We start from the raw sequence: 24,154 nt of genomic DNA, 5'->3' as shown, positions 1-24,154 counted from the left end.
CTGAAAAAAGCATTAGTTTACATTAATCGATTTTGAATCAAATATTATATTTTTATTGCAATTTACATAATAATAATAATTATTATTATTATCGCTTACACTTATATAGTGCTTTTCTGGACACTCCACTCAAAGTGCTTTACAGGTAATGGGGACTCCCCTCCACCACCACCAATGTGTAGCCCCACTTGGATGATGCAACGGCAGCCTTAGTGCGCCGGAACGCTTACCACACATCAGCTATCAGTGGGGAGGAGAGCAGAGTGATGAAGCCAATTCATAGATGGGGATTATTAGGAGGCCATGACTGGAAAGGACCAATGGGAAATTGGGCCAGGATGCCGGGGTTACACCCCTACTCTTTCAAGAGATGACCTGGGATTTTTAAAGGCCAGAGAGAGTCAGGACCTCAGTTTTACTTCTCAGCCAACGGACGGCACCTGTTTACAGTTTAGTGTCCCTGTCATAATACTGGGGCATGAGGACCCACATGGACCGCAGGGTGGGCGCCAAGAGACAGAAACCAGATGGTACCGTGTGTCAGGCTTGGCAGCGAGCAGGACAATGACGTCACGGGGACAAAGTAGAGAAAATCAAAACGGTTCTATAAAAGACCTGTTTCAACTGTCAGTTCACAGTCTGGACACTAAATCCACTGAACCAATTTCAAATCTCTCTAACACCTGAGCTGCGGCTTCTTTCGAGTAGTTATTCAGGAGAACATTGTGCTAATCATATAGATGAAACGTTTAATATATTCAGGAGGGTAGCTACGTCAGCATGCATATCTGCAAAGGAACAAGTAATACTGTAGGTTTATTTCATGCTAAAAAGAGAAGAGAGAAAACAAACCTGAAGAAGGTTTCACAGCTGAAACCCTTTCTTGCATAAATTGTAGAACGTGCTGTCACATTTTAGTTGCATAACCACCTCATGACAAATAACCTTTTCAAACCCCTCCAATCTGGCTTCCATCAACTTCACAGCACAGGAACTGCCCTTGTCAAAGTCCCTAATGATCTGCTAATAGCTGCTGATTCTGGTTCTCTTTCTATACTCATCCTTTTTGATCTCAGTGCTGCATTTGACACTGTTGACCATGACAACTTTCTTGTCTTGAGACTGTTTGGAGTTTCTGACACTGTCTCAAATGGTTCAAGTCTTACCTCACTGATCGCTGTCACTTTGTCTCTCTTAATGGGTACAGGTCTGAAATTGGTCTCGTTAAGTCTGGTGTTCCTCAGGGCTCAATACTGGGCCCCTTGCTCTTCAGCATTTACATGTTTCCACTCGGTCAGATTTTAAGATCACACGGCTTCAGCTATCATTTCTATGCTGATGATACTCAAATATACATCCATACCAAACCTGACACTGATGTGGCTGTCTCTGTTCTATTAAATTGCATATCTGACAAAAACTTGGATGACTCAATTTCCTTTATCTTAACTGAGACAAGACTGAAGTCATGCACCCCCCATCAACTTCATAAAAAACAATCCCATAACCCTATCTGTAGATGGTTCTGTACTTGATCTTCAGCCTAAATTGAAAAACCTTGGGGTGATATTCGATTCTGGATTAAGATTCAACCCATGTGTGCAGCATATTGTCAAACATCTTTTTTTCCACCTCAGAAATATCACTGGACTACGCCCTATGTGATCACTAACTGGGGCTGAAAAGCTAATCAACTTTTCAAATGTTCTTGAGAGAACATTTGTGTTCTCTCAAGTTGACTACTGTAATGCTCTACTTGCTGGGGTATCTATACCTACTTTGAACAAACTGCAGTATGTCCACAATTCAGCAGCTAGAATCCTGACCAGGTCTAGTGCAAGTGATCACATTACTTCTATCCTGAAGTCCTTGCACTGGCTTCCAGTCAAATTTCAGGTAGACTTGAAAATCCTCATGCTCACCTATAAGGCTCTGCATGGCTTGGCATCTCAGTAGCAGTTTGATCTATTATCACCCTACTCCCCACCTTCGCTCTTCTAATTCTGCTCTCCTAACTGTCCCCCAAGCCTGTCTTCACTGTATGGGTGACAGGGCCTTCTCCTGTTATGCCCCCGAGCTCTGGAACTCTATGTCCAAGGATACCAGAGTCACCTTCCCTAAACTCCTTCAAATCCAGACTCAACACCTTGTTCTGTAGAAGAGCTTTACTGAACTGGTTCCATTCTTTACCACTCTGCTTCTGCTTTTCTTCATACCACATACGGGAAGTATTCTTGAAAGGGGAACCCTCACAAATATTTCAGTTAATGGGTCTCACTTCCCTTGAATTTCTCCACTCCATTTCAAACCTATAAACCATAAAGAAACAAGGGGAGGCAGAAGGGTCTTTCACAGCTTTATTGAAATGTTGCCATTACAAGGCAAGTGGAGGCAGGAAAGTCACAAGGGCCAGGCTGGAGCCTTCATTCAGGCACCTGGGGAGGAAGAAGAACAATCCAGCTAAACTGCAGGACACCCACCCCTACAGGAGCTCCTCCTGCCAGACCCTACCTGTCCACTGGCCAACATCTCCAAAGTCCTCTGCTCCCTCCACATCTTCACTGGAGCTCTGAGGGTCTCCCTCCTCATCCTCAGTCCAGTCAGCTCCCACATCCAGAGGACCCTCTACTGGTGCCACAGCCACCCGACTGCTGGTCACCAGGCTCCTGGTACCTGTGGAAAAGCAGCACCCAGGAGTGAGGGATCTGCTATACCCAGAAACCCACAGTGATGCTACTCATCTAAACAGTCCCTTTGTCCAGCATGGGATCATTCCTCAGTTGTCCAAGCATGGTTGTCTCTTGGGCAGAGATGCATCCACCAGGGATAGAGAACCAGACCCACCTTCATTCCGGCTGCCAGCACACCTGGACTCACAGCAGGCACAGACCTCATGGTCACCATACAGCTCCTCCCACCTGAAGGAGAGGAGGACAGGTGAGGCCTCCACCTGGCATGTCCCAGAGCACCCTCCTTGCAGAAGTACCTCTTAGCCTCCCTGTTGTAGGTGCAGGACTTGGTCCCTGGTGTTGCTTTAGCAGGAGCCACAGCCATGACACAGTGCATGTACAGTTCAGTCACTTCATGCTGCAAGAGGGAAGGTCACAGCATTAAGGGATCAAGGCCAATAGAGGGACAGAGAAGGACCTTCTGCCATCTGTGAAGTCAAGCTGGCAGCTCTAGGCACTACAGCTGCCACAGTCTGGTTCACATCTAGATCATGGATGTGAAAGCAGACCATGGATCAGTAGAGCAAGAAGGCTGAGCAGCCTTTGAGAGCAGTACCTTCCTGGACAGCTTCTTCTGGAAGAGGAAGGCATCAATTGTGAAGCGGAGCACATCCTTCTGCTTGGAGGGGACAAACCTGGACAGGCAGCCATCTGCCTTGCTGTCCGCCATGCACCTGGGGACAAGGACAAAGATGAACCCCTGCAGGCTCTCGGAGCTCCTGCCCACCTCCCCTCCCAGAAGGGGCCGTACCCCAAGTTGTCGATCACGGGGAAACGGGGCTGGGAGTGCTGGTCTGGTTTCTCCGTTACGTAACACGAGTGGATGTACAGCCTCTGCTCCACTGTGGCAAAGTAGGCAGTGGCCTGGAAGTACATGGGCTGACCCAGGAAGTACTCATCCTTAGGAGAGAGCCGGACCCAGCGGGCTGGAGAGAGAGGCAGCGTTACACCTGCACACAGCACCCCCTGCAGGCAGGAGGAGCCACTCACTCAAGGAGCTTACAGTTGGTGGTGAGCAGGACAAAGCTGTGCTTGTTCTTCAGGTCCTTGAAGAAGGTCCTTCTCCTGGCCCAAGTGGGGACATAGCCAACCTTGTAGGAGTAGTGGAACCTGCAGGACAGAGGGGGATGAGGGGCTTCTGGACACTTTCCCCAGTGGCTTCTCAGCAGCAGCAGAGCCCTGCCTACCTGTTGTAGGAGCACTTGACCGGCACAGAGAAGGGAATGAAGCGATGCACAGGTGCACTGGAGGAGGGCGGGGCATAGCGGAGAGTGTTGGAGTACATCAGGCGGCCCTGGACAACCTGCAGGGTTACAGAGGAAGGGATATTCCCAGGAAAGGCAACCCCGACACTAGCCCTACAGCTCACATCGATACACTGCCTGTAGATGAAGCCCCGCTTACTGATCGCTCGGTGCCACACTCATGAAGCCCATAGATGAAGTAGAAGTAATGGCGTGTGGTTCGGCTGACGCTGCAGTTGCCCAAGGTCACCTCCGATGGCCGACAGCTGAAGCCGAACAGGAGCCGACTGACCCTCACGTACATCCTGCTGGAGTCGCACCACACAGCCACTCCTCGGGTGCCCCCGATGGCCGGGCGAGCCGGCTGCCGCCCTCCCTGGGGAGGAAACAGGACGCTCTTGATGTAGGCGGGTAAGGGCCGGCTGCCGGCTTCAGGCTTCATCTTCTCCTTGTCGAAGTAGGGCGAGTACGCGTCTCTGGACACGGGAAGGCGGCGGAAGTCGGGAGCCAAGGACTGCGAGTCATTCTCGCTTGCAGACAGGTCTTCGGAGGGCGCATCTGCCAGGCTCAAGTCCTCCAACTGGGCTGCGTCTTCGAGAGCCGGGAAGTCGGCCTGGAGCGCTAATTCCCGAGAGTCCAAGCCAGCCGGCCCGGCGGAGATCAGTGCGGGGAGCCCGGCTCCTGCGCACAGGCACAACACAAAGAGAAACGAGCGCATCGCCAAATTGACGTCCCGCTAAACTGCTACAGAAGTAAGACAAGTAAACCCTAAACTGTGTTGAAGCAAGAGCATAAAGTATGAACGCGGTGACTAGGTTTTTATACTGGCAGGACCTGCTACCACACACCTGGTCACACTACCGCTCAATCAACACAATCAGTTACACACAGAGACCCGGATTGTTCTCAGCGTCTAATTTGAACCAGTTCCAGTCTGAGGCGGGACTCCGTGAAGCCGCCTGCACACTTTCCCGTGTGTATCTGACCTCAGCGGAGGAGTTCCACGCAATTTCGACAGAATTAAATCACCCACACGTGTAAAATTTGCTCAGATTAATGTATTGTTCAATTAGTTTCTAATTTCCGAGGACAGTGTGTTAAACTCGCTGTCAGACAGAGTACGGAACATGCGACACGTCCGTCCACACTTTCCTTTATCGAGGGGGCTGTTCTATCAACACGTACCGCAATGAAAATAATTTTACTATTTTTCATGTGTAATTGCATGTCATATTAAAATGTGTAATACAAGCATTCCTTTGCTTTCCAGTAAAGAAATACTGATCAGCTTTTGACATGATCTGATAATAATTTGTCTGATTTTCCAAAGATTGCTTTTGCTTCGCAGCACTGAGAACCAATGGAAGCCCGTTTCCGCCAGGGAGTAAAAAAAAAACGCGATATGGTATCTCAGAATTGTGACTTAGAATCTCAGAATTGCGACCTAAAAACTCAGAATTGCGACTTAGTAACTCAGAAATGCGACTTAAAAACTCAGAATTCCGGCTTTATCTCTCGTAATTGCGACTTTATCTCTCACATTTGCGTCTTCGAAATAGCCCATATTTCATTGTCTGTCCTTCTGTTATTGTAACGGATTCGGGTTCCAGGGCTTGTGCCCCCGCCGCTCCCACCCTACTTCGTGTCTCACTGTATTGGTTCGAACCCAGGCCTTGCTAGCTGAGCTAAAGAAGACCTTCTTTTTTTAAGTAGAAAAGGACATACAATGGAAATATGTAAAAAGTATAAGTTTCAGATTTTATAATTGTGAATTCCTCTGGATGTGAAGTGTCTATTTCTCTATCTTATATCATATTCTGTCTCCGCTTTTGTATTTCTGGTGTTTCAATATTTTTTTTAAAAAAAGCCCACCGTCCACTATTCCATCCGGGTACTATGGAAGCCTCACTGGCGGAAATGGGATTCCATAAAAAATAATGTAATTAATTTGATTTTTATCAGGGCACTGTACAAGACAAGTCTTCAGGCCTATAGATCCTATGATCTTGTACGATTCATCAATATAGTGTAACGGAACGGCCGACATACAATTTGTAGTTCAGGTGGGTAGCTGCGTCAGCATGCGTAGGCTGCAAAGGAACAAGTAATAGGTTTATTCCATGCTGAAAAAAGGAAGAAAGAAAACACAACGTTTCAGCCGAAACGTGTTTTCTTTCTTCTTTTTTTTTCAGCATGGAATAAACCTATTACTTGTTCATTTGCGACATACAATTTGTACGATCTGGTTGCAGTGTGGTGAGGGCACCGCCCTCCCCTGCGCATAACAGGGATGCTGGCCGCCGGGGCTAAAGAAAGTGTTCTTTAGCTCAGCTGGCAAGACCTGGGTTCGAGCCAATGCTGTGAGGCACGAACTAGAGTGGGAGTATCAAGGGTACAAGCCCTAGAACCCGAATCCGGCATAATAACAAAATGACAGACAATTAAATATGGGTTATTTCGAAGTTGCAAATGTGAGAGAGAAAGTCGGAGTTGTGAGTTACTAAGTCGCAATTCTGAGTTACTTAGTCGGAATTCTGAGATACCATAGCGCGTTTTTTTTAACTCCCTGCCGGAAACGGGCTTTCATACATTTCAATTAGTCTGATCAGTGTAGGACAAGTTAATGTAGAATCATTACTATGTCTGTCTGTCTCTTGTTTGTATATAAATGAATGTCTTTGACAACTTAATGTTAGTTTTTAATTTAGTTTTACGATGTAGGTCATGCGTTAACATATGCACGAGCATACGAAATGTCTCACTCCTGATTCAGCTCATGCTCCATAGGAGAGAAGAGATTCCTCCTGCTTCTCGTACAATTATATCAGAACAGAAGCCCGTGTCACCCAGCTCTGATTCAAGAGCGACTCGCATCTTCAGCCTTTTTTTTATTCGTGATCCTAATTTTCTTTAGTTATGATCAATATTGAACTTTTTCTAAATGAAACGACAATAATCAAACATGCAGGCAGATTTTTAAAAAGTTTTAGGAGCTGACAGGGTGCCCCTTTGGAATAGTTGTCAGAAAATGTGAGAAAAGGAAAGGTACGTAAGCTCTCACACACAGCATTAGAGATTGGCATCTGATTGAAAAAAAACTACCTGTCTCCCCAGCATTTAACGGTGCTGTTGTTTTGATTTTACGTATTGTTAGCATTTTAATGAATTGTTAAAAGATTAATACACAAATCGCTAAATAAGAAAACGTAAAAACCCTAGCTTTAAGCAATTGGCCATTCATATTCCTGAATTTTAAATCCCTGTGTTTATCTGTATCCGAATGCCTGGTGCAGCTATTTTGAAAGCAGAGTCTATGATTTACTGTATTGCAGAAGCGTATTGTTGCCACCAAAGAAAAAAAATCCTGAGTTTACAGGAGTGAAAGAGGAAACAAATGCAAACACCGTTTAGAAAAAACACACACGTCTCAGGCCTTAACCATGACAAGGAATGGATTTGAACCTAGACGCGCAGAGCACAATGGATTAGCAATCCAAAAAGTGACTCCTGTTTAATTTTCTTTTCGCTTGCTCGATTTGTAGTACGCTCCTCAATCCTTACAAACGATAAACAAAACGGCTTCATGTGCCACAGCATTCTGCTGCAGGTGAGGTTTGCAACGTGTATTAGGCGAACCCGAATTAAATATTTCAAATATGTGAAGAATTTCATGAAACCTGAAAAAAGATCACAGCCAATGTCAGCAATTCGGAGCCTGTAGGCAGCTTCAACAGAACAAAACGATCTGAAGCCGCAATACTTTCATAGAGTGTATTGTGACACTCTAACCACGTTGTTGCTATTACTGCTACTTCTGCTGCCGTTGCTTTAAACTCTACTCAACGGGCAAGTAAAGTTGTACAAGGAATAGACTACTTTGAGCCGTCCAAATTCCATTATATGAATTTAAGCTTTTTTTATTAATAACAGCATTAGTAACACAATGCGTGCTCAGAAACGTTACTTATTAGCTTATGAAGCAATAGTGTTTCCACAATTTGCGGTCTTCAAAAAGTAAACGCTGAAGTTTTTATACTTCCTTGTGAGCAGATCACCTTTGATTTAGAAAAGGAAAACTTACTCCCCTGTTGGTTTCATTGCAATATGTGAATCGAGATCCAAGCGCTAAGAAAGCTGAAAAACGCAGAAGTCATAAACCCGATTTTAATTTAGATACACATTTTCTAATGCAGCCTTCATTACAAGACAGTCTATTTCTCGAAAGCGTGTTATGTAAAAAAAGAGAAAAACGAAAATAAATGGATGACAATATTTAAAAGATGAAGATTTTACTTTTGAGAAATTGTCATTTTATGTATCTAGACGCTTTTCAACCACTGCTTTTAGAACTTTGCTGTGCTTCCTGAATCATTTTCAGTGTTATAAACTGGGGGTGGAGGTAGCGATCACTTTGTAGAGCAGTTGATAGGCTGGAGCTGTTCAGACTACTCTTGTTTTTTTCGCAAATGCTTCCATCATTTTTCTTTCACGGTAGGACGCGAGTGTGTACATGTGTTTGGTTTTCGTTTCACTGATTCTCATTGAAGATTTGGGAATTAACGACGAAAGAATCAGTAGCCACGAAGGCAGAAGCTTTGGTTCTCAACGATCTTGAAGACACGCCCTTGTAGAGCAGCCTGTGATGATTTGTACTACAAAAGACCAAGTGCTCAGTGACGTCTGCGTTTACCGTTGAAACTTTTCATCCCAGGTGCATAAGCAGTTGTGTTAAACATAGCTGAGTGGCGCAGTAGAAGCGTGCTAGGCCCATAACCCAGAGATTGATGGATCAGAGCCATCCTCTGCTATACACAATTGATAAGCACGCCATCAGTTTAATGAAGTGCATTGAAACTGATTTCTTCTCTCGTGTATGCAAACTTCACACTTACGGCGCACTTTGATCTTTACAAATACGCAGATGCCCAAATGTTTCTTTGGTTGTTCTGAGATCCTTTATAGATTCCTCAAATCCTTCAAATGAACATCCATATCAGCACAATTATGTTTATATATTTTAAAATTAGGGTACATACAACAAAAATATCAATGTACATTTGTTCAGTGCTCATTTAATAATGATTGTCAAGGATTGTCAAGTTCTCCAACAACTCTGTTATAATTTTAAAATATTTTTGCTAAGGATACACAAAGGGTGTATAAGGCATTCTCCCTACAGCCAGCTGAAGATAAAATTCCACATGTGAAAACACTCATTTCCTGCAAAGTTCAAGAGGGTTTTTAGCGGAGATTATGTTCACATTGAAACAATCCGAAGCGCGTCCCTGAGTGGGCTTGAACCACCAGCCCTTTGTTTAATAGCTGTACAGAGACACACTCCCGTTGCATTTCACCATTCACATGTTTGTAGTTAAAGAAAATAAAATGCTGGCATTTTCCTGCCAGCCGGCAGTATTTCTTCGGCACTGACCAAGAATAACCAAGAACTTTATTTCATCTTTCGCAGGCTGTAATTTCCAAAAAAGGAAGTGAATACTTGTATTAAACTAAATCAAGCCGACGGAGATGCACTGCCGTTGTTTTGCTCCACTTTTCATTAAAAGGAGAAAAAATACCTGCTTTTTCTTGCAGTATTTCTTCTGTCCTGATAAGCAAGATTTGTATTTTATCTTTTAGAAGTTGTATGAATTTCTTGAAGTTCAGAAACAACTTGTTCCAGAAAAGAAATGAACAGTTGCTTCAAAGTAAATCAAGACGTACAGTATGTCTCTCTCGCTGTGTGTGCTCTTATCTGTCCATCTCTCTCCTCTTCTCTCACTCTGGCAGTCTGTGCAGAGTATCTGAAGGGGATGTAACACCACTTGGCAAAGAAGAAAAATTCTCAGAGGCAGAATAAAAAATCAACGCCGTACTGCTCTCTATCCTCACAATCCAGAACCAGAAGATATTCAGACAATCAGTGCTGCTACATGAACAATATCAGACAGAACAGCCTGGACACAAGTCACATTTCCCCCTTTTATCCTTTCTCCCAGCCCTCTTAGAGACATAAAAGAGCTCCTGGTTCTCCTCTCTGTGAACTGGGCTCAGGGGTCACTGATCTGGCAGTTGTGGGCTCTGTTCCAGGTCGGAAGCAAGAAGGTTCTATTAACGCTTTCCAGGACTTCCAGCCCTTCAGTATTACTTTCTTTACTGTATATCAGGCTCCAAACATGTTTTTTAAGTGTTTTATAACACAAGTGAGTGTGGAATTATCTTTGTATTTATGTTATAAACATCAGTATTGACACTCTGATCAGTATATTGATTATTAGTAGCCAAAGGCCGATGGTCGTGACTACAATAGTGACCAGTTGACCAGTCTGTAGCTCTGAGCAGTGGGACACAGATCAAACAGAAGAAGACCTGTCTGTGTGTGATTCTACACCAGCCCTGGGATTCAGCTGCTCTCACAAGTGTCTCACAGACAGTCTTATAAATGTACAATTAGATGAAGTCTTGTAACAGTTATACAGTTAATTTAAATCATCAGACTACCTATAGAGCTGAGAGCTGGGTGGAAATAAAACCAGGATACACGTTTTAACCTCCAGGAACATGAGTCTGATCCTCCTGGCTTCTATACTCTGATGATTCGTGTAAAACCCTTGAAAGCGCTTATTTCAGGGACTCGTGCTCGTTCTCTACTGCTCCACACGGGTACACTTTGTAACACATTAATCTGTGAAGTAAACGCTTTTCTTTTTGCAACATTTCGAGTACCTCTGGCATTCATGAAAAAGACACTCAAAAGCAGCAGAGACGCGCTCTGCTCTGTCAGAATAAGCGCTGTGACATTACAGACACCAGCCAGAGTGCCGGGATCAGAGAGAGAGAGACCACGGGAGGTGCACAGAGTGCACGGAGAAGAGTTATTGATCACTTATCTATCGACAACCAATTATTTAAACTGAAGAACCGTAGAAAAATCGATTAACTTCACCGATTGGTGAGTACTGATTCATTTCTTGACCCTGTTTAAGTATCTAGAAAACGGTTAATAAAGACTGTATCAACCAATTACCATAGTGCGTTTAGGGTTAATAATGTTCAATCCGAAATTAAACAATGATTATTCATATTATTATTTAGGTAACTGTATCCTAGAGCTAGAAAATGATATTTCAAGTTCATAAATGTATGTAAGTAACAGTTTAAATGCATATTTCCAGTGTTTATAAATCATAAGAATGGTAATCACGGCAACAGGCGCCCCGCGTATAAGTGTCTCGCATTTGTCACAGAGAGCGGTGTGACGTCATGGGTAGCAACTAATACTAATATCAGTGTCTTCATGTTAATATTAGTGAGATTACAACTGGTAGTTTTAATGCTAGTGTTCATGTGAGTATCAATGAAAGTGGCACTACTGATTGTTTTAGTTTTAATGTTCATATTCATGTTAATATAAATTATAATTATAGTGTTACCATTGAAGTATAAGTAGTATTTATATTTGTGTTAGTTATCGTGTATCTGTAGATAAGTGTGTTTGTGGTATCTGTGCGTGTGTGGGTGCGTGTCTGGAAGTGTGTGGTGTCTGTGTGTGTGTGTGGGCTGTGTGTCTGTGAGTGTGTGGGTATGTGTCTGTGAGCTTGTTGTGTCTGTTAGTGTGTGAGCGTGTGGGGTCTCTGAGTGTTTGGTGTCTATGAGTGTGTGTCTATGAGTATGCGTAGTGTCTATTTGTTTCTGTGAATGCATGCCTGAGAATGTGTGTGTATGGTTTGTGTCCGTGAGTGTGTGGTGTCTGTCAGTGTGTAGTTTTATATTTGTAAGTGTATGTGTGGGCATGTCTGTCAGTGTGTGTAGTGTCTATGTGAGTATTAATGATGATAGCATTACTGATAGTTTTAGTTTTAATGCTAGTATTTATGTAATATTAGTGATACTTATAGTGTTAGTGTCAGAGTATTAACACTCATCATCATCATGTTAATTTTCATGAGAGTATTACTGTTATTATAAGTATTATTAGTCTAGTAGTAGTTTTTGTCAGTGTTAGTAACAATGATAGTGTAAGTTTTGGTAATAGTGTTACTGTTGTAATATTAGCAGTATCTGCATTAGTGTTAGTTATAGTGTATCTGTACCTAAGAGTGTATACGGTGTCTATGTGCGTATATAGTGTCTATTTGTGTATCTGTGAGTCTGTGAGTGTATATATGTGAGTGTGTGAGTGTCTTATTGTGTGTATAAAGGTGTGATGTGTCTGTGAGTGTAAATGTGTGTGAGAGTGTAGGCGTACAGTATATCTATTAGTGTGTGTGAATGTGTGTGTAGGTGGGCTTGGGTTCCACTGATGTGTCTGACAGAAGTGACCCATCAACAGGTGTTGAGTTCCAGAGCCGCTTGCAAATAAAAAGACTTTCTAGAGTCCAGAGCAACGTCCAGAGAGCTGTGAGTTCTCTGTTTTTATCAGTATTAGTAATAATGACAGAAGTAATTCCCACGCAAATGATTATTAACCAAAACAGCCATCAGAAAATATCGCCTTTGCAATGATGTCACTCCTCTTCTTCATGAATTTTCTTTAATGACAGGACATTTCTCTGTCTGAGTGCCTGCTGTGAATAGTGTGACAAGCCATTTCTTTCCAATATTTTCTAGTTCAGTTATTTATTTATATACAGAATATTATTCTCGTTAAGAATATTTTACCTGCAAAGTCATAGTGAAACTACTACGGCGAATTAACTTTTTATGGGTGGAAAACGTTCAAAAGACTTAATGCTCCAGGGAAGGCTTGAACACACAACCTCATTATAACTCCACTGTGCACAGCTACACACACTGACCAGCTGTGCCACTGGACCTCTCTAAGGCAGGCTCCTACACCAACTGTAAAACTGGCACAAACGTAGGGCGAAACACGGGGTTTTGGCTGTGGATACATCTCCACATGGGGGAAAGGGACAGTCAAATAGTAAGGAAAATAAAAGAGAAGGAACTGAAATATACAGTATGTGCTCACTGTAATGTAGGAAGAGGTGGTCAACAAGCAAAACAGCTTTGCGGATAATGTGAAGCGACATTGTTTTGTGTCAATTAGCCCATGGATTTCGCTTCATGTGCCTTAACCTGTGCAATTTGTATGATTGTTGAATGAGATTGGTTTCTTCACAAGCCCGGTCAATTGCCAGTGGAGAGCTTGACGACGCACACCTTCATGAAAACTCTCTTTAAGATGATCACACCTTTCATTGTCAAGTCGCCTCCTTTGCATACAATAGTAGCACCAACACTAAGAGAAAGGATGAGAAATGGCTTTTATTAAGTGATTGCAGTGTTTGTTTGACTGAGGATCCTTGTGTGCTGAACTGGCCTCTGGAGAAGTGTAGTGCAGTAAAAGAGAAGATTTGTATCACTCAAGACTAACGGAACAGAACAATACAATTACAATACTTTTATGAGAGTAAATAATACTGGTGCATCACAGTTCTTATAATGGTGAAAATAGGAGCACCTTCTCTACATTTTTGACTGACGTATTTAAACGGCAAGAAATACTATCACTATGCAATTAATTAATGCAGTTGAGCTCCTCTAAATGTTCTAGTCTGATGAAACAATGTATAGAATTAGGTGACAATATCGGAATTCATTCAAATGCACAAGATTAATTTTCAGCAGCAAAAATACGCTCGAAAATATTTTACAAGAAAGAAACCTTACATTCACCCTCTACATTAGCAGAGAACAGTAGGACAGTTAGTGTCACTGGACACTGCATCACAGAGGCTGATCTTTTTGGACTTCAGTGAGTCTTCCAACTTGTCGTAGCTGTTGAAGAAGCACCAGTTGAATCTCAACCGAGATTTCCTGAGAGATCGTTCAGCGAGCGAGTCCTCCCTCTGGACTCCGCACTGAGCTGAAAGCTGCGTGAATTCCTCACTGTATGTCCTGTACTGTTACATCCGTTCTTGTGTATGTGTTATCTTGTGTTATCTACGTGTAGAAATGTGACAAGAACACATCGAACTTTTTCCATGTGTGAAGGAAAATGCTAAAGAGCCTGAAAACTTTGAACATTTAAGTTCGCGTGCTTTATATACTGTATATTTTTTACTTTACTTTATATGCTTGGGGTGGCTAAGGATCTGTGCCTGTGGCTGGAAGGTTGCTTGTTCAAATCCCTCTGCCGGCAGAGGAATCCTACTCCGTTGGGCTCCTGAGCAAGACCCTTAACCCCAACTGCTCCAGGGCACCATACAATGGCAGACCCTGTGCTCTGACCCCAGGCTCTCTCCTTATCTGTGTGTCTCATGGAGAGCAAGCTGGGGTATGCAAAAAGATAATTCCTAATGCAATAAATTGTAAAGGGTTAATAAAGTGATGTTATTATTATTCCTTACAGCAGAGCAAGCAAATTGTTACAAAAAACACCAGCTAATGTCCACCAGCGAAATTAACATTAATATACTGTAAGGTGCTGTTACTTGGGAGTGTTAATCTACAGATAAATTAAACAAATGGCATTTATAGCTCTAAAGAGGTTAACATAGATGTCTGTAACAGATCTTTTCAGTTCATTGCTGTTCCTCTGACTTGGTGAGCCTTTGGAATTTTAAAAGCGTTTTGCTTGCCTCTCGTGTGGTCTGTGTACCAGTCCATTAAGAGCCCCACTATCACTGTGTCGTGTGTGGTCCTACACAACTACACAGCTATCTACTGGAGTCGTCTTCTGTCCGTTGGTAGTTGAGAACAGATTTAATACGGAGCTGCGCAGAAATTTCTGTGGCAAATATTGCTGCAGAACTAGCCCATGCACAACAACGAAGAGAAAAAGAAATACCACAGTGTTGCCCATAAGAGGGAAAAATAGAAATCAATTGTTCAAACAATTACAACATTCTTACAGTGGTCTCATGTTATTTTTCTTGCCATAAGAACAGTGGGATTGTTCAATTGTATTGTTCCCCAAATGGTTGAATAATAATAATAATGATAATAATAGTGGTGGTAGCTGATCGTTCTTGTCCGTGGCAGAGTGACCTGTGTGAATAAAGTATGTTGATTTATTCTCCACAAGGCATCACTTTAGCGTGGGTTTTAACCCATTCAGTGCTTATTTCAACTAACGCCACGTTCCTTTTTCCAGGTCTTCAAATAGTTTACAATGTAGAGGTATCTTTAGTAATAAGAAAAAAGCTGCACCTCAGAGATCCATCTCACAAAAGCAAAGACTTCTTAAAGTGCACTTATGAGCTGTAGAACCTGAAGGAGTTCTCTCTCCTAGATATTAAACGTGCAGATAATGAAATCAGTGATTTACGATTTCCGCAACCTTCCAATAAATACATCTAAGACATGTAACAAACACATTGTGCAGCTGCAGTGGTGCATTTGGTCAGCGTGCAGTACATAGTGGAGTCATGCGGAGGTTGTGAGTTTAAGCCTCACCAGCGGCAGTTTTGCCTGTGATTTCAGCTGCAGAAACTTGCTGTTGGATTTAGGTTGGTTCTTCTGTTACTTTTTCCGCTCGATGGAGCTTTATTAATGCAGGCACACCTGCTTCCTCTGCATTTTATTTTATCGCTGCTCACAAACCAACATACTGCAGACACCTCTGATACTGTTAATGCTTGTGGGCCACGTGTTCCTGCTGTCAGCCTATTATACCATGTTCATGCGCGTCTAGAAACATTACTGCTCTAGTACAGGAGCGAAAGACTAAACGAAATCACACCCACTTTGAAAAAATCACGTTTGACAAACCATAGGATGACGAGAATGGGATTCTTTGGTTGTTTGAGTACATAAATCAAAGACACTGCATTCAGCATATCCACATCAGGCTCTCGGACAGAGATAAACCCAGAGAAACTCTTCTCATGTTTTAATCTGTAACTGCAGGAATCAACAAATTGTTAATTATCTCAACTTCACTTACAATTTTTAAACAATTTACAAAGCCCACAGTTGATGACATTTGGCTCCGGCACACATCAGTTGCTTGGAATATCATTGTAATATTTAATTTGCTTTCCTGTCACACCACTTTTATTAATAATGAAGTTTATCAATAAACGTTTATTTAAAACATGTCATTTATTATTGATACAGTTTCATTCTGTCTTTATTAGGAGCTGTATCACAGCTAATGCATGTAAAGCCTTCAGAATGCGATGGTGAGAGTTCAGTTATCCCAGGGAGTGGAGAGAACTGAAATTTAGTAAATACATATTTTAATAGAGTGAAAATCTTCAGTGTTCTGTCACTTCAAAAGCAAATTACAGGAGCAGGGATAGAATCCACATAGACATTTGTTCAGTAGGTTGTAAATTCAACACCTTAACCACTCAGCCATCCTGATCACCAGTTTCAGCTGCTCAATTGCTCAGCCATCCTGATTTCACCTTTCCAGCTCTGTGTTACACAGTTCATTGAATATATTAATTTAATAAATTTGTTATATTTTTGAATGGAATGAGACGGTACACTGGTGGTTCCCAGGGGAAAACAGGGTTATTGAGCCATTGGGTATTCTGAGAATAAATTGGGTGGGTGAATGTAACCGTGCGGTAAAGTAAAACAGTCATCTTAGATGAAGCGCTACAGATGCAGCCCCTGAAAGTGTATAAGACTTACATTTATAGTACTGCTGACACAAATGGAGCCTCTACATCAGACCGAAATAGCGATGTGTTCGCTTAATTGTGTGTAGTATCTCCTCATGAAACTGTCTCATTCATCAATGGAAATAGAAGCCATTACAATACGATACATGTTCACCTTCAACCCCGCAGCTGTTGGACGTGCTTGTTTTTGGAATATTTGCAATGAGTACCGAATTAAGAGTTAGGTGTCTTTACTGGTATCTTTTAAACTGTGAGGGACATTCGGTTATATACAAACGGAACAGAGACACAGTAATAATCCTATATTAATGTGTCCTGCATTTTAATTTACTGATCAGATAAATTGAAATGTTCTGATTCAGAGCCCCTGCAGTTTGTGCTAATTATAACCACAATGCCCCTGTGTCCTGAGCACCACACTGAGCACACGTTAAGCTGGGCTCTGACTTTGCTCAGCACGACTGCTTGTTGCAGTTGAGCTCAGAGCTGGAGATGATCTCCATATTCTACTGCACTAACTAGTCCGAAACTTAGTACACAGTACACACTTTCTAAATGAAGTCAGGTTGTTAAAAAATTTCAATCAGCGCCCTGTCACAGAAACGTAACCCGGTCACTCGCGCGACAAGCGAGGTTACTCAGCACTGTACTAACGAGGAGCGCTTGTCCGCAGCTGAGGGTGAGCTCAGTTTACTGTCAGCAGACATTTCCTCTTTTCCAAAGACGTTTTCGACTTCTCTCAGCTTTTTAAAGACGGTCATAAACGCTCATGAAGTAATTAATGTCAGTTTGAAGTCTGTCTCTGTTGCCTCGGCTCTTGATGAAGAAAAACCGTGCGTGGGAGACTCCCTCTCTAAAGAAGTTTGCCGTCACCCTGCAAGAGAGAAGAGCCATCAATCACCGAGGCAACCACTGAGACAATTAACATTAAACACGTGAAATGCGAGATGTTGTGATTTTTTCCCACTTAAAGCTTCTATCGTTTCTACTCTAACGAGAAAAAGAGTACTTATTAGAAGTACGATTTGAACAAACGTCTCCAGAGGAAACTGCGACCTGAACGCCTTAGACCATCAGCCATCTTGCCTTTAGTTCTTATAATGAATTATGTATTTTATTTCTTTCTCCTCGTTGCTCATGGAATAATGTAATTAGAGAAATTTCTTTTTTCATGAGGAAAACCAGCACAAGCAAATGTAAAGTTTAGAGCAGCGCTCAATAAAAACGATCAGAAACGAAAGCGCTTATTTTGCGGATCAGTATATTCCGATACCGCTGGTTCTGCAGAAGAAATAAGAAAAGCCGGACTCCTAACACTGTGTTGCCATTAAGGCTACTTTTTGAACGTGATTATTAGAGACCTGTTGAATCTCCACCGGGGTTTCTTGAGAGATCGTTCAGCGAGCCAGTAATAAAAAACTACTTCGCTCAATCTCTGCTGTCACTATAAACTCGGACGTGATGTTCCGCAGATGTGCAGTGTGTGCTTTTCCTCTTGTTGTATTCAAGAGTACTCGCTGTGTGAGCTCCTCACTGCGTTTCCTTTACTTTTCCTGTGATTATCTACGTGGAGTGCGGTGACAAAATAGTCTTGAACATTTTCGGTTTGTGAAAGGAAACACTAAAGAAAATACAAGTGATGAACTTTTAAAATAACCACAGTACAGCTAGTAGAGGGAATGATAAAAGATGGTTTAGAATGACATTCACAATAGAATACAGCTAGAAGAGTGGAAGACAAAATACGAATTATAATGAAATCCACAATACACTTAAGGAAAACACAAACGCCCGAACAGGGACTTGAACCCTGGACCCTCAGATTAAAAGTCTGATGCTCTACCGACTGAGCTATCCGGGCTCTGGAAAACAAACGACCCTGTCGGGATCCTCGTAAGTCACATGTCTCTTCTTGTGCCGAAGCGCAGTCATACCTGACCCGTCTGGAATGACCACTGACAGACTTTATCCAGAAGCGACGGCACCTCACCCAGTAGAATGAGTGAGAAATACAGCATGATATGGGGAGGTAAGGGGCTCCCACAATTAATCTTTCCTCACATTACTGATTTTTTCAATAGCATTTTGACCTTTTTTCACATTCAGATTTTTTCGCATTTAATAAGATCTTTTAATCAACAACATTAAGAAAGAAAACAAATGTTTTCTTTCTTAATGTTGTTAAGAAACATTTCAAGATGGCGCCGTGTTAGTGGCAGCCTGCTACAGCAGCTCTGTGTCTATTTGTTGTCTTTTTGTTTCTTTCAGTTAGTTAATGCTAGTGTGTTAGTGTTTTTTCCTCATACCTTTGCCGGCAACTAGATTTGCGATCACAACATGATGGATACTAGGAAGCTGAGAAACGTTTTCTTGCTTTTTCTGATACTTGGACCTCTGTGGCTATCGAGTTGCAATGCCGATAGCCACAGAAGCATTGTCTACACGCGGGACCAGCTGATCGCGCTAGCGCGTCCGGCTCTACCCACTGGAGAGAAGCCATCGGTGCCGGAGGAGCTGAGGAGGAGAAGCCGTGGCTGTAGGGCTGGTGCGACGCGAAAGGCGAAGAGAAGGAGATTTAAACCCTACCTTCCTTCGATCATCATGGGAAATGTGAGGTCCTTAGTGAACAAGATGGACGAACTGGGAGCATTGGTGAGAAGCCAGAGGGAGTATCGTGAATGCAGTATCATGTGTTTCACCGAGACATGGCTGCAGGAACTTATTCCGGACTCGAATGTTACCATCGGCGGCTTTCAGACGGTGCGGGCGGACAGAAACACCGAGAGCGGTAAGAGGAAAGGAGGGGGGCTCGCGGTGCTTGTAAACAACAGATGGTGTAATCCTGGACATACTCATGTTAAGGAGCGAGTCTGCAACCCGGACATCGAACTGGTAGCCGTAGGACTGCGTCCGTACTATCTGCCGCGGGAGTTTACATGCGCCATCTTTGTTGTTGTTTACATCCCACCTACGGCAAATGCAGAGGTAGCGTGTGACGTCATAAACGCAGTCACAGCCAGGCTACAAACAAAGCACCCAAGCGCTTTTATAGCTATTTCAGGGGACTTTAACCACGTATCCATTTCCACCACTCTGCCTACTTTCCACCAGTTTGTTAAGTGCCCGACCAGAGAAAACAAAACACTGGACTTATTATATGCCAATGCTAAGGATGCATATAGTTCCACAGCCCTTCCCCCCCTTGGCAGATCAGATCACAACCTTGTCTTGCTCACACCAATATACACGCCTATTGTCCAGCGCCAACCTGCGACCATGAGGACTGTGAGGAGATGGTCTCTGGAGGCTATGGAGGATCTTCGTGGTGCTTTGGAGGCCACCGACTGGGATGTGCTGTGCGAACCACATGGGGACGACATAGACAGCATGGTGGACTGTGTCACTGACTATATTAACTTCTGCGTAGACAACACCATCCCCACCAAAGACGTACACTGCTTTTCCAATAACAAACCCTGGATTACCAGCGACCTGAAGGCTCTTCTGAATGACAAGAAGAGAGCCTTTAGGAGGGGAGATAAGGAAGAGGTCAAGCGTGTACAGAGGGAGCTAAAGCAGAAGTTAAGAGAGAGCAAGGACGCCTACAGGAGGAGGGTAGAGGATAAGCTGCAAAGGAATAGGGTGAGAGATGTATGGAGCAGTATGAGAGAGATCACTGGCTTCAAACAGGCTGGGGGTGCAACAGAGGGGAACCTGGAGTTGGCCAACGAGTTGAACCAGTTCTTTAACAGGTTTGATTCTGGGTCCTCTGTGGCGCAACACCCATCCCCCCACAGCCACACGCTCCCTAACCCTTCACAGCTGCGACTGCCCAATACCTCCTCCATCCCCCCACAAACATGGCCGCCTACAGCCACAACCCCCGACGGCTACTCACCCACCCATCCCCCACAGCTGCCACTCTCCAACACCTCCGCCATTAACACCTGCAGCACTAAAAGCACTATGAGCACCAACCCCCAGGCCAGGCTGACCATCACAACTGACCAGGTGAAGAAGGAGCTGAAGAGGCTGCACGAGGGTAAGGCCGCAGGACCAGATAACATCTGTCCCAGAGTTCTGAGGGCCTGTGCTGATCAGCTGAGCGGAGTGCTCCAGCAACTGTTCAACCTGAGCCTGCGCTTGGAAAGAGTCCCGGTACTCTGGAAGACATCATGCCTGGTCCCGGTACCAAAGAAAGGGCGCCCCTCTGTCCTCAACGACTACAGACCAGTTGCACTGACTTCTCACATCATGAAGACACTGGAAAGGCTGGTCTTATCCCACCTGAGACCCCTGGTCAGCTCATCACTGGACACCCTACAGTTTGCCTACCAGCCCAGTGTTGGTGTGGAGGATGCGATCATCTACATGCTGCAAAGGGCCTACTCACACCTGGACAGGGCTGGCAACACTGTAAGGATCATGTTTTTCGACTTCTCCAGTGCCTTCAATACCATCCAGCCCTTACTTCTAAGGAGGAAGCTGGAAGAGATGCAAGTCGATGCCTCCACGACCTCGTGGATCACTGACTACCTGACAGGCAGACCACAGTCTGTGAGACTTCAGAACTGTGTGTCTGAACAGGTAGTGAGTAACACAGGGGCACCTCAAGGGACAGTTCTTTCTCCATTCCTCTTCACCCTCTATACTTCGGACTTTAAGTACAACTCAGAGTCATGCCACCTGCAGAAGTTCTCAGATGACTCTGCAATTGTGGGATGTATCAAGGGTGAGCAGGAGGAGGAGTACAGAGGACTGGTCAGCAGCTTTGTGGAGTGGTGTGGGGTAAACCACTTGGAACTGAATGTTACAAAGACAAAGGAACTGGTGGTAGATTTCAGGAGGAAAAAGGTCAAACCTACTCCTGTCTACATCCATGGGAGTGGCGTGGAGATGGTGGACTCGTACAAGTACCTGGGAGTGCACATCGACGATAGACTGGAATGGTCTAAGAACACCGAGGCCATCTATAAGAAGGGACAGAGCCGACTCTACTTCTTGAGGAGGCTCAGGTCCTTCAATGTGTGTAGTAAGATGCTACACATGTTCTATCAGTCGGTGGTAGCGAGTGCCATTTTCTACGCAGTGGTGTGCTGGGGCTCGGGGATTAGAGCAGTAGATTCCAAAAGGCTGAACAAGCTCATCAGGAGAGCAAGCTCTGTCATTGGGTCTGACCTGGACTCCTTGGAGGTAGTGGCTGAGAGGAGAATGATGTCCAAACTAGAGGCCATCATGGACAACTTCTCCCATCCCCTCTATGACAGGTTTGCAGGAATGAAGAGCACGTTCAGCAATAGACTGATTCATCCACGGTGCAACAGGGAGCGCTACAGGAGGTCATTCTTGCCGTCTGCCATAAGACTGTACAACGCATCCACCTTGCGTCTTGGCAGAGGCAACATCGACAGTGACCTGTATCTGGATTAAACGCATCTACACATCTACTGCTACATCTGTTCTCTTCTTCTTCTTTTTCTTTTTCTTTTTCCCGTTTACAACCACTTTCTGTGCAATATATGCCAGGGACCTGTGCAATACATTTATATTTATATCTACAGTTACATCTATATTTATATCCATATGTGTGATATGAGTGTGATATGATTTTCTGTGTACTGTTCTGTTCTAGTTTGTTCTTGTGCGTCTGGACTGTGAGTAACTCTTGTATTGGATTGTATGTATTGTACTATTATTATATAATTCGTTACATTGTGGCTGTGTTGTGTGTGTTAAGCTGCTGTTGCACTGCAATTTCCCTCACGGGATCAATAAAGTATCTATCTATCTATCTATCAAATGGAACATTTTTTGGAACAACAATTTAAAAAAAAACCTTTCAATGCCTTGGTTCTATAACTGTGCACACCCTTTATAAAGGGAGTTGTAACTATGTTGAAATTTAAAGAGCATTTCTGTAGATAAAACAAAACATTTTCTCTGCCTTGATGTTAAGCTCAGGGAGCCTGCCTTTTAGAAATTCTATCTCTAAACACCCTGCGCAGCCTCTCGAGAGACTAACAAATATTGTTTTGAGAAATTGGCTCACACACCGGAAGGCACTAACGTTTCTCTTCGTTAGAGTATGTGAATAACTGTTTAACCCAAGATGTTTGTAATTGTGATTTTGTTAAAATTCAATAAATCGTCTATCAGCAGCAAGAAATTACTATGAAAGTAAGATTTTTTTTATATCATAAACTGTAAGACATGATGAGAGTTTACAGGTCGTATCCTTCGCTTTGTCTTTTAAATTAAGCGTTCAGGATTCAAACCTGTGTTCGGACTGTTGTGTTTCTTGAATTTCTTATAATCATCAAATGTCGTTGTTTAGTCCATCAGTTTTTTTCTCAGTTGTACAATGGAATTCGCGCAGCTTTCAGCTCAGTGCGGAGTCCAGAGGGAGGACTCGCTCGCTGAATGATCTCTCAAGAAATCCTGGGTGAGATTTAAAAGGTGTCTTCTTCAACAGCCACGACACGACTGAAGACCTCTGGATTTCCTGAATATAACATAAAATTAGTTCAAATCATGTGGTAGTTAACAGAGCTAAATGCTTTAGAGGTGCATTTAAAACAGCAGAGCAACACCATAGCACTTCGAGTGTGCCTGAATTTAATTGTGTAAATCTGGCTCTCTATGAACACGAGCAAAGAGTTCACATTCAACAGAAGATTGCGATGTGAGCACAGTAATATAAAGCACCTAAAGATACCGGGACTTCATACATGCAAAGCATGCCTTCTATCACTGAGCTAAATCCCCAACAGACCTATCAATGGAACTGACTTAGAGCTGTGCTGATGCTCTCTGAACACAATCCACCACTCACGAAGAATGCCTACAGTTTCCCGCTTTCGCGTTTCCTTTACTACAGAGTAAATTCATAGGAATGAAGAAATAAGGAAGGAAAAATAATCGCATCGAAACTTCCAGAGACTGGGTAAAAATGAATCAGTTATTTTTTATATCCAGTCACACTGTCATCAACTGTGGGCGACGATGATTGATTTATCGACGGGTGAGTGCTTTTTTTACCTCCTCACTCGACTACCTTGATTAAACTACGCATAGAACAACAGCAGTACTGATGATTTTCATGGACCGACTTGTTTTGTACAATTCGAGTGATAAAGCCCTGTCTGCAAATATTGTAGAAGAACGTAAAAGGGCGAAACAACGCTCCAACCACAGGAATGGTAACAGGAAGGATCATGTTATTTAATATGTCTTTTGGAGATGCCTTGTCAACGCACACAGGCGTTAGAGCTGGAAAAATAATTGATAGTGGTGTTTGTAAACAATCATGGAACATTATTTCTAAACCAGGAAGAAAGGAGCAGACTTAAAATTTAAGAGACAGAAACGACACCTTATCACAGCTAACATTAATTAAAATGACATCACAATAAAAGAGCGGAGCCTTGAGTGAATCAAATTAGTTTTCATTGGACGTCTGTCTCTTCATAACTTTGTAGGTGAGAGGGAGGATTGCGGAAATGTGCCGGTGTTTCTCAGAAGTGCGTTGGTGCTATAGGTGCCTTCTAAATAATTGAGCCGGGTTTGAATCCCGGTAAGTGCATCCTCAAATCTTTTCAAGAAA

The 24,154-nt window shown here is 43.3% G+C and overlaps 1 protein-coding gene and 1 non-coding gene across 2 annotated transcripts; both read right to left on the bottom strand.

The window, feature by feature from the left end:
* Positions 1-2,482: 2,482 nt before the first annotated feature.
* Positions 2,483-4,691, bottom strand: LOC148811503 (zona pellucida sperm-binding protein 3-like). The gene is made up of 8 exons (XM_088908753.1): positions 4,134-4,691; positions 3,917-4,032; positions 3,733-3,839; positions 3,481-3,655; positions 3,286-3,403; positions 2,987-3,087; positions 2,845-2,918; positions 2,483-2,673 (listed from the first exon to the last, which is right to left on the bottom strand). Exons 1-8 carry the CDS (start codon positions 4,689-4,691, stop codon positions 2,483-2,485), a joined length of 1,440 nt encoding a protein of 479 aa, XP_088764879.1.
* A 13,648-nt stretch (positions 4,692-18,339) lies between these two features.
* trnak-uuu (transfer RNA lysine (anticodon UUU)) lies at positions 18,340-18,412 on the bottom strand. Its single transcript has one exon. It is a non-coding gene; the product is annotated as a tRNA-Lys (tRNA).
* Positions 18,413-24,154: the final 5,742 nt, after the last annotated feature.

Source organism: Atractosteus spatula (assembly GCF_055471065.1).
Source record: "Atractosteus spatula isolate fAtrSpa1 chromosome 10 unlocalized genomic scaffold, fAtrSpa1.hap1 SUPER_10_unloc_9, whole genome shotgun sequence".
Classification (NCBI taxonomy): domain Eukaryota; kingdom Metazoa; phylum Chordata; class Actinopteri; order Semionotiformes; family Lepisosteidae; genus Atractosteus; species Atractosteus spatula.
This window is presented reverse-complemented; position numbering and strand designations above follow the sequence as displayed.

What these genes read in the sequence shown, in the direction of transcription:
- LOC148811503 (XM_088908753.1), bottom strand. Translation starts at nt 4,691, where the DNA reads ATGCGCTCGTTTCTCTTTGTGTTGTGCCTGTGCGCAGGAGCCGGGCTC. An exon ending in TGTCCTGCTCACCACCAACT is followed by an intron (nt 3,656 to 3,732) that starts GTAAGCTCCTTG and finishes CTCTCTCTCCAG; the next exon opens with CCCGCTGGGTCCGGCTCTCT. An exon ending in TGCTGGCAGCCGGAATGAAG is followed by an intron (nt 2,674 to 2,844) that starts GTGGGTCTGGTT and finishes GCTTTTCCACAG; the next exon opens with GTACCAGGAGCCTGGTGACC.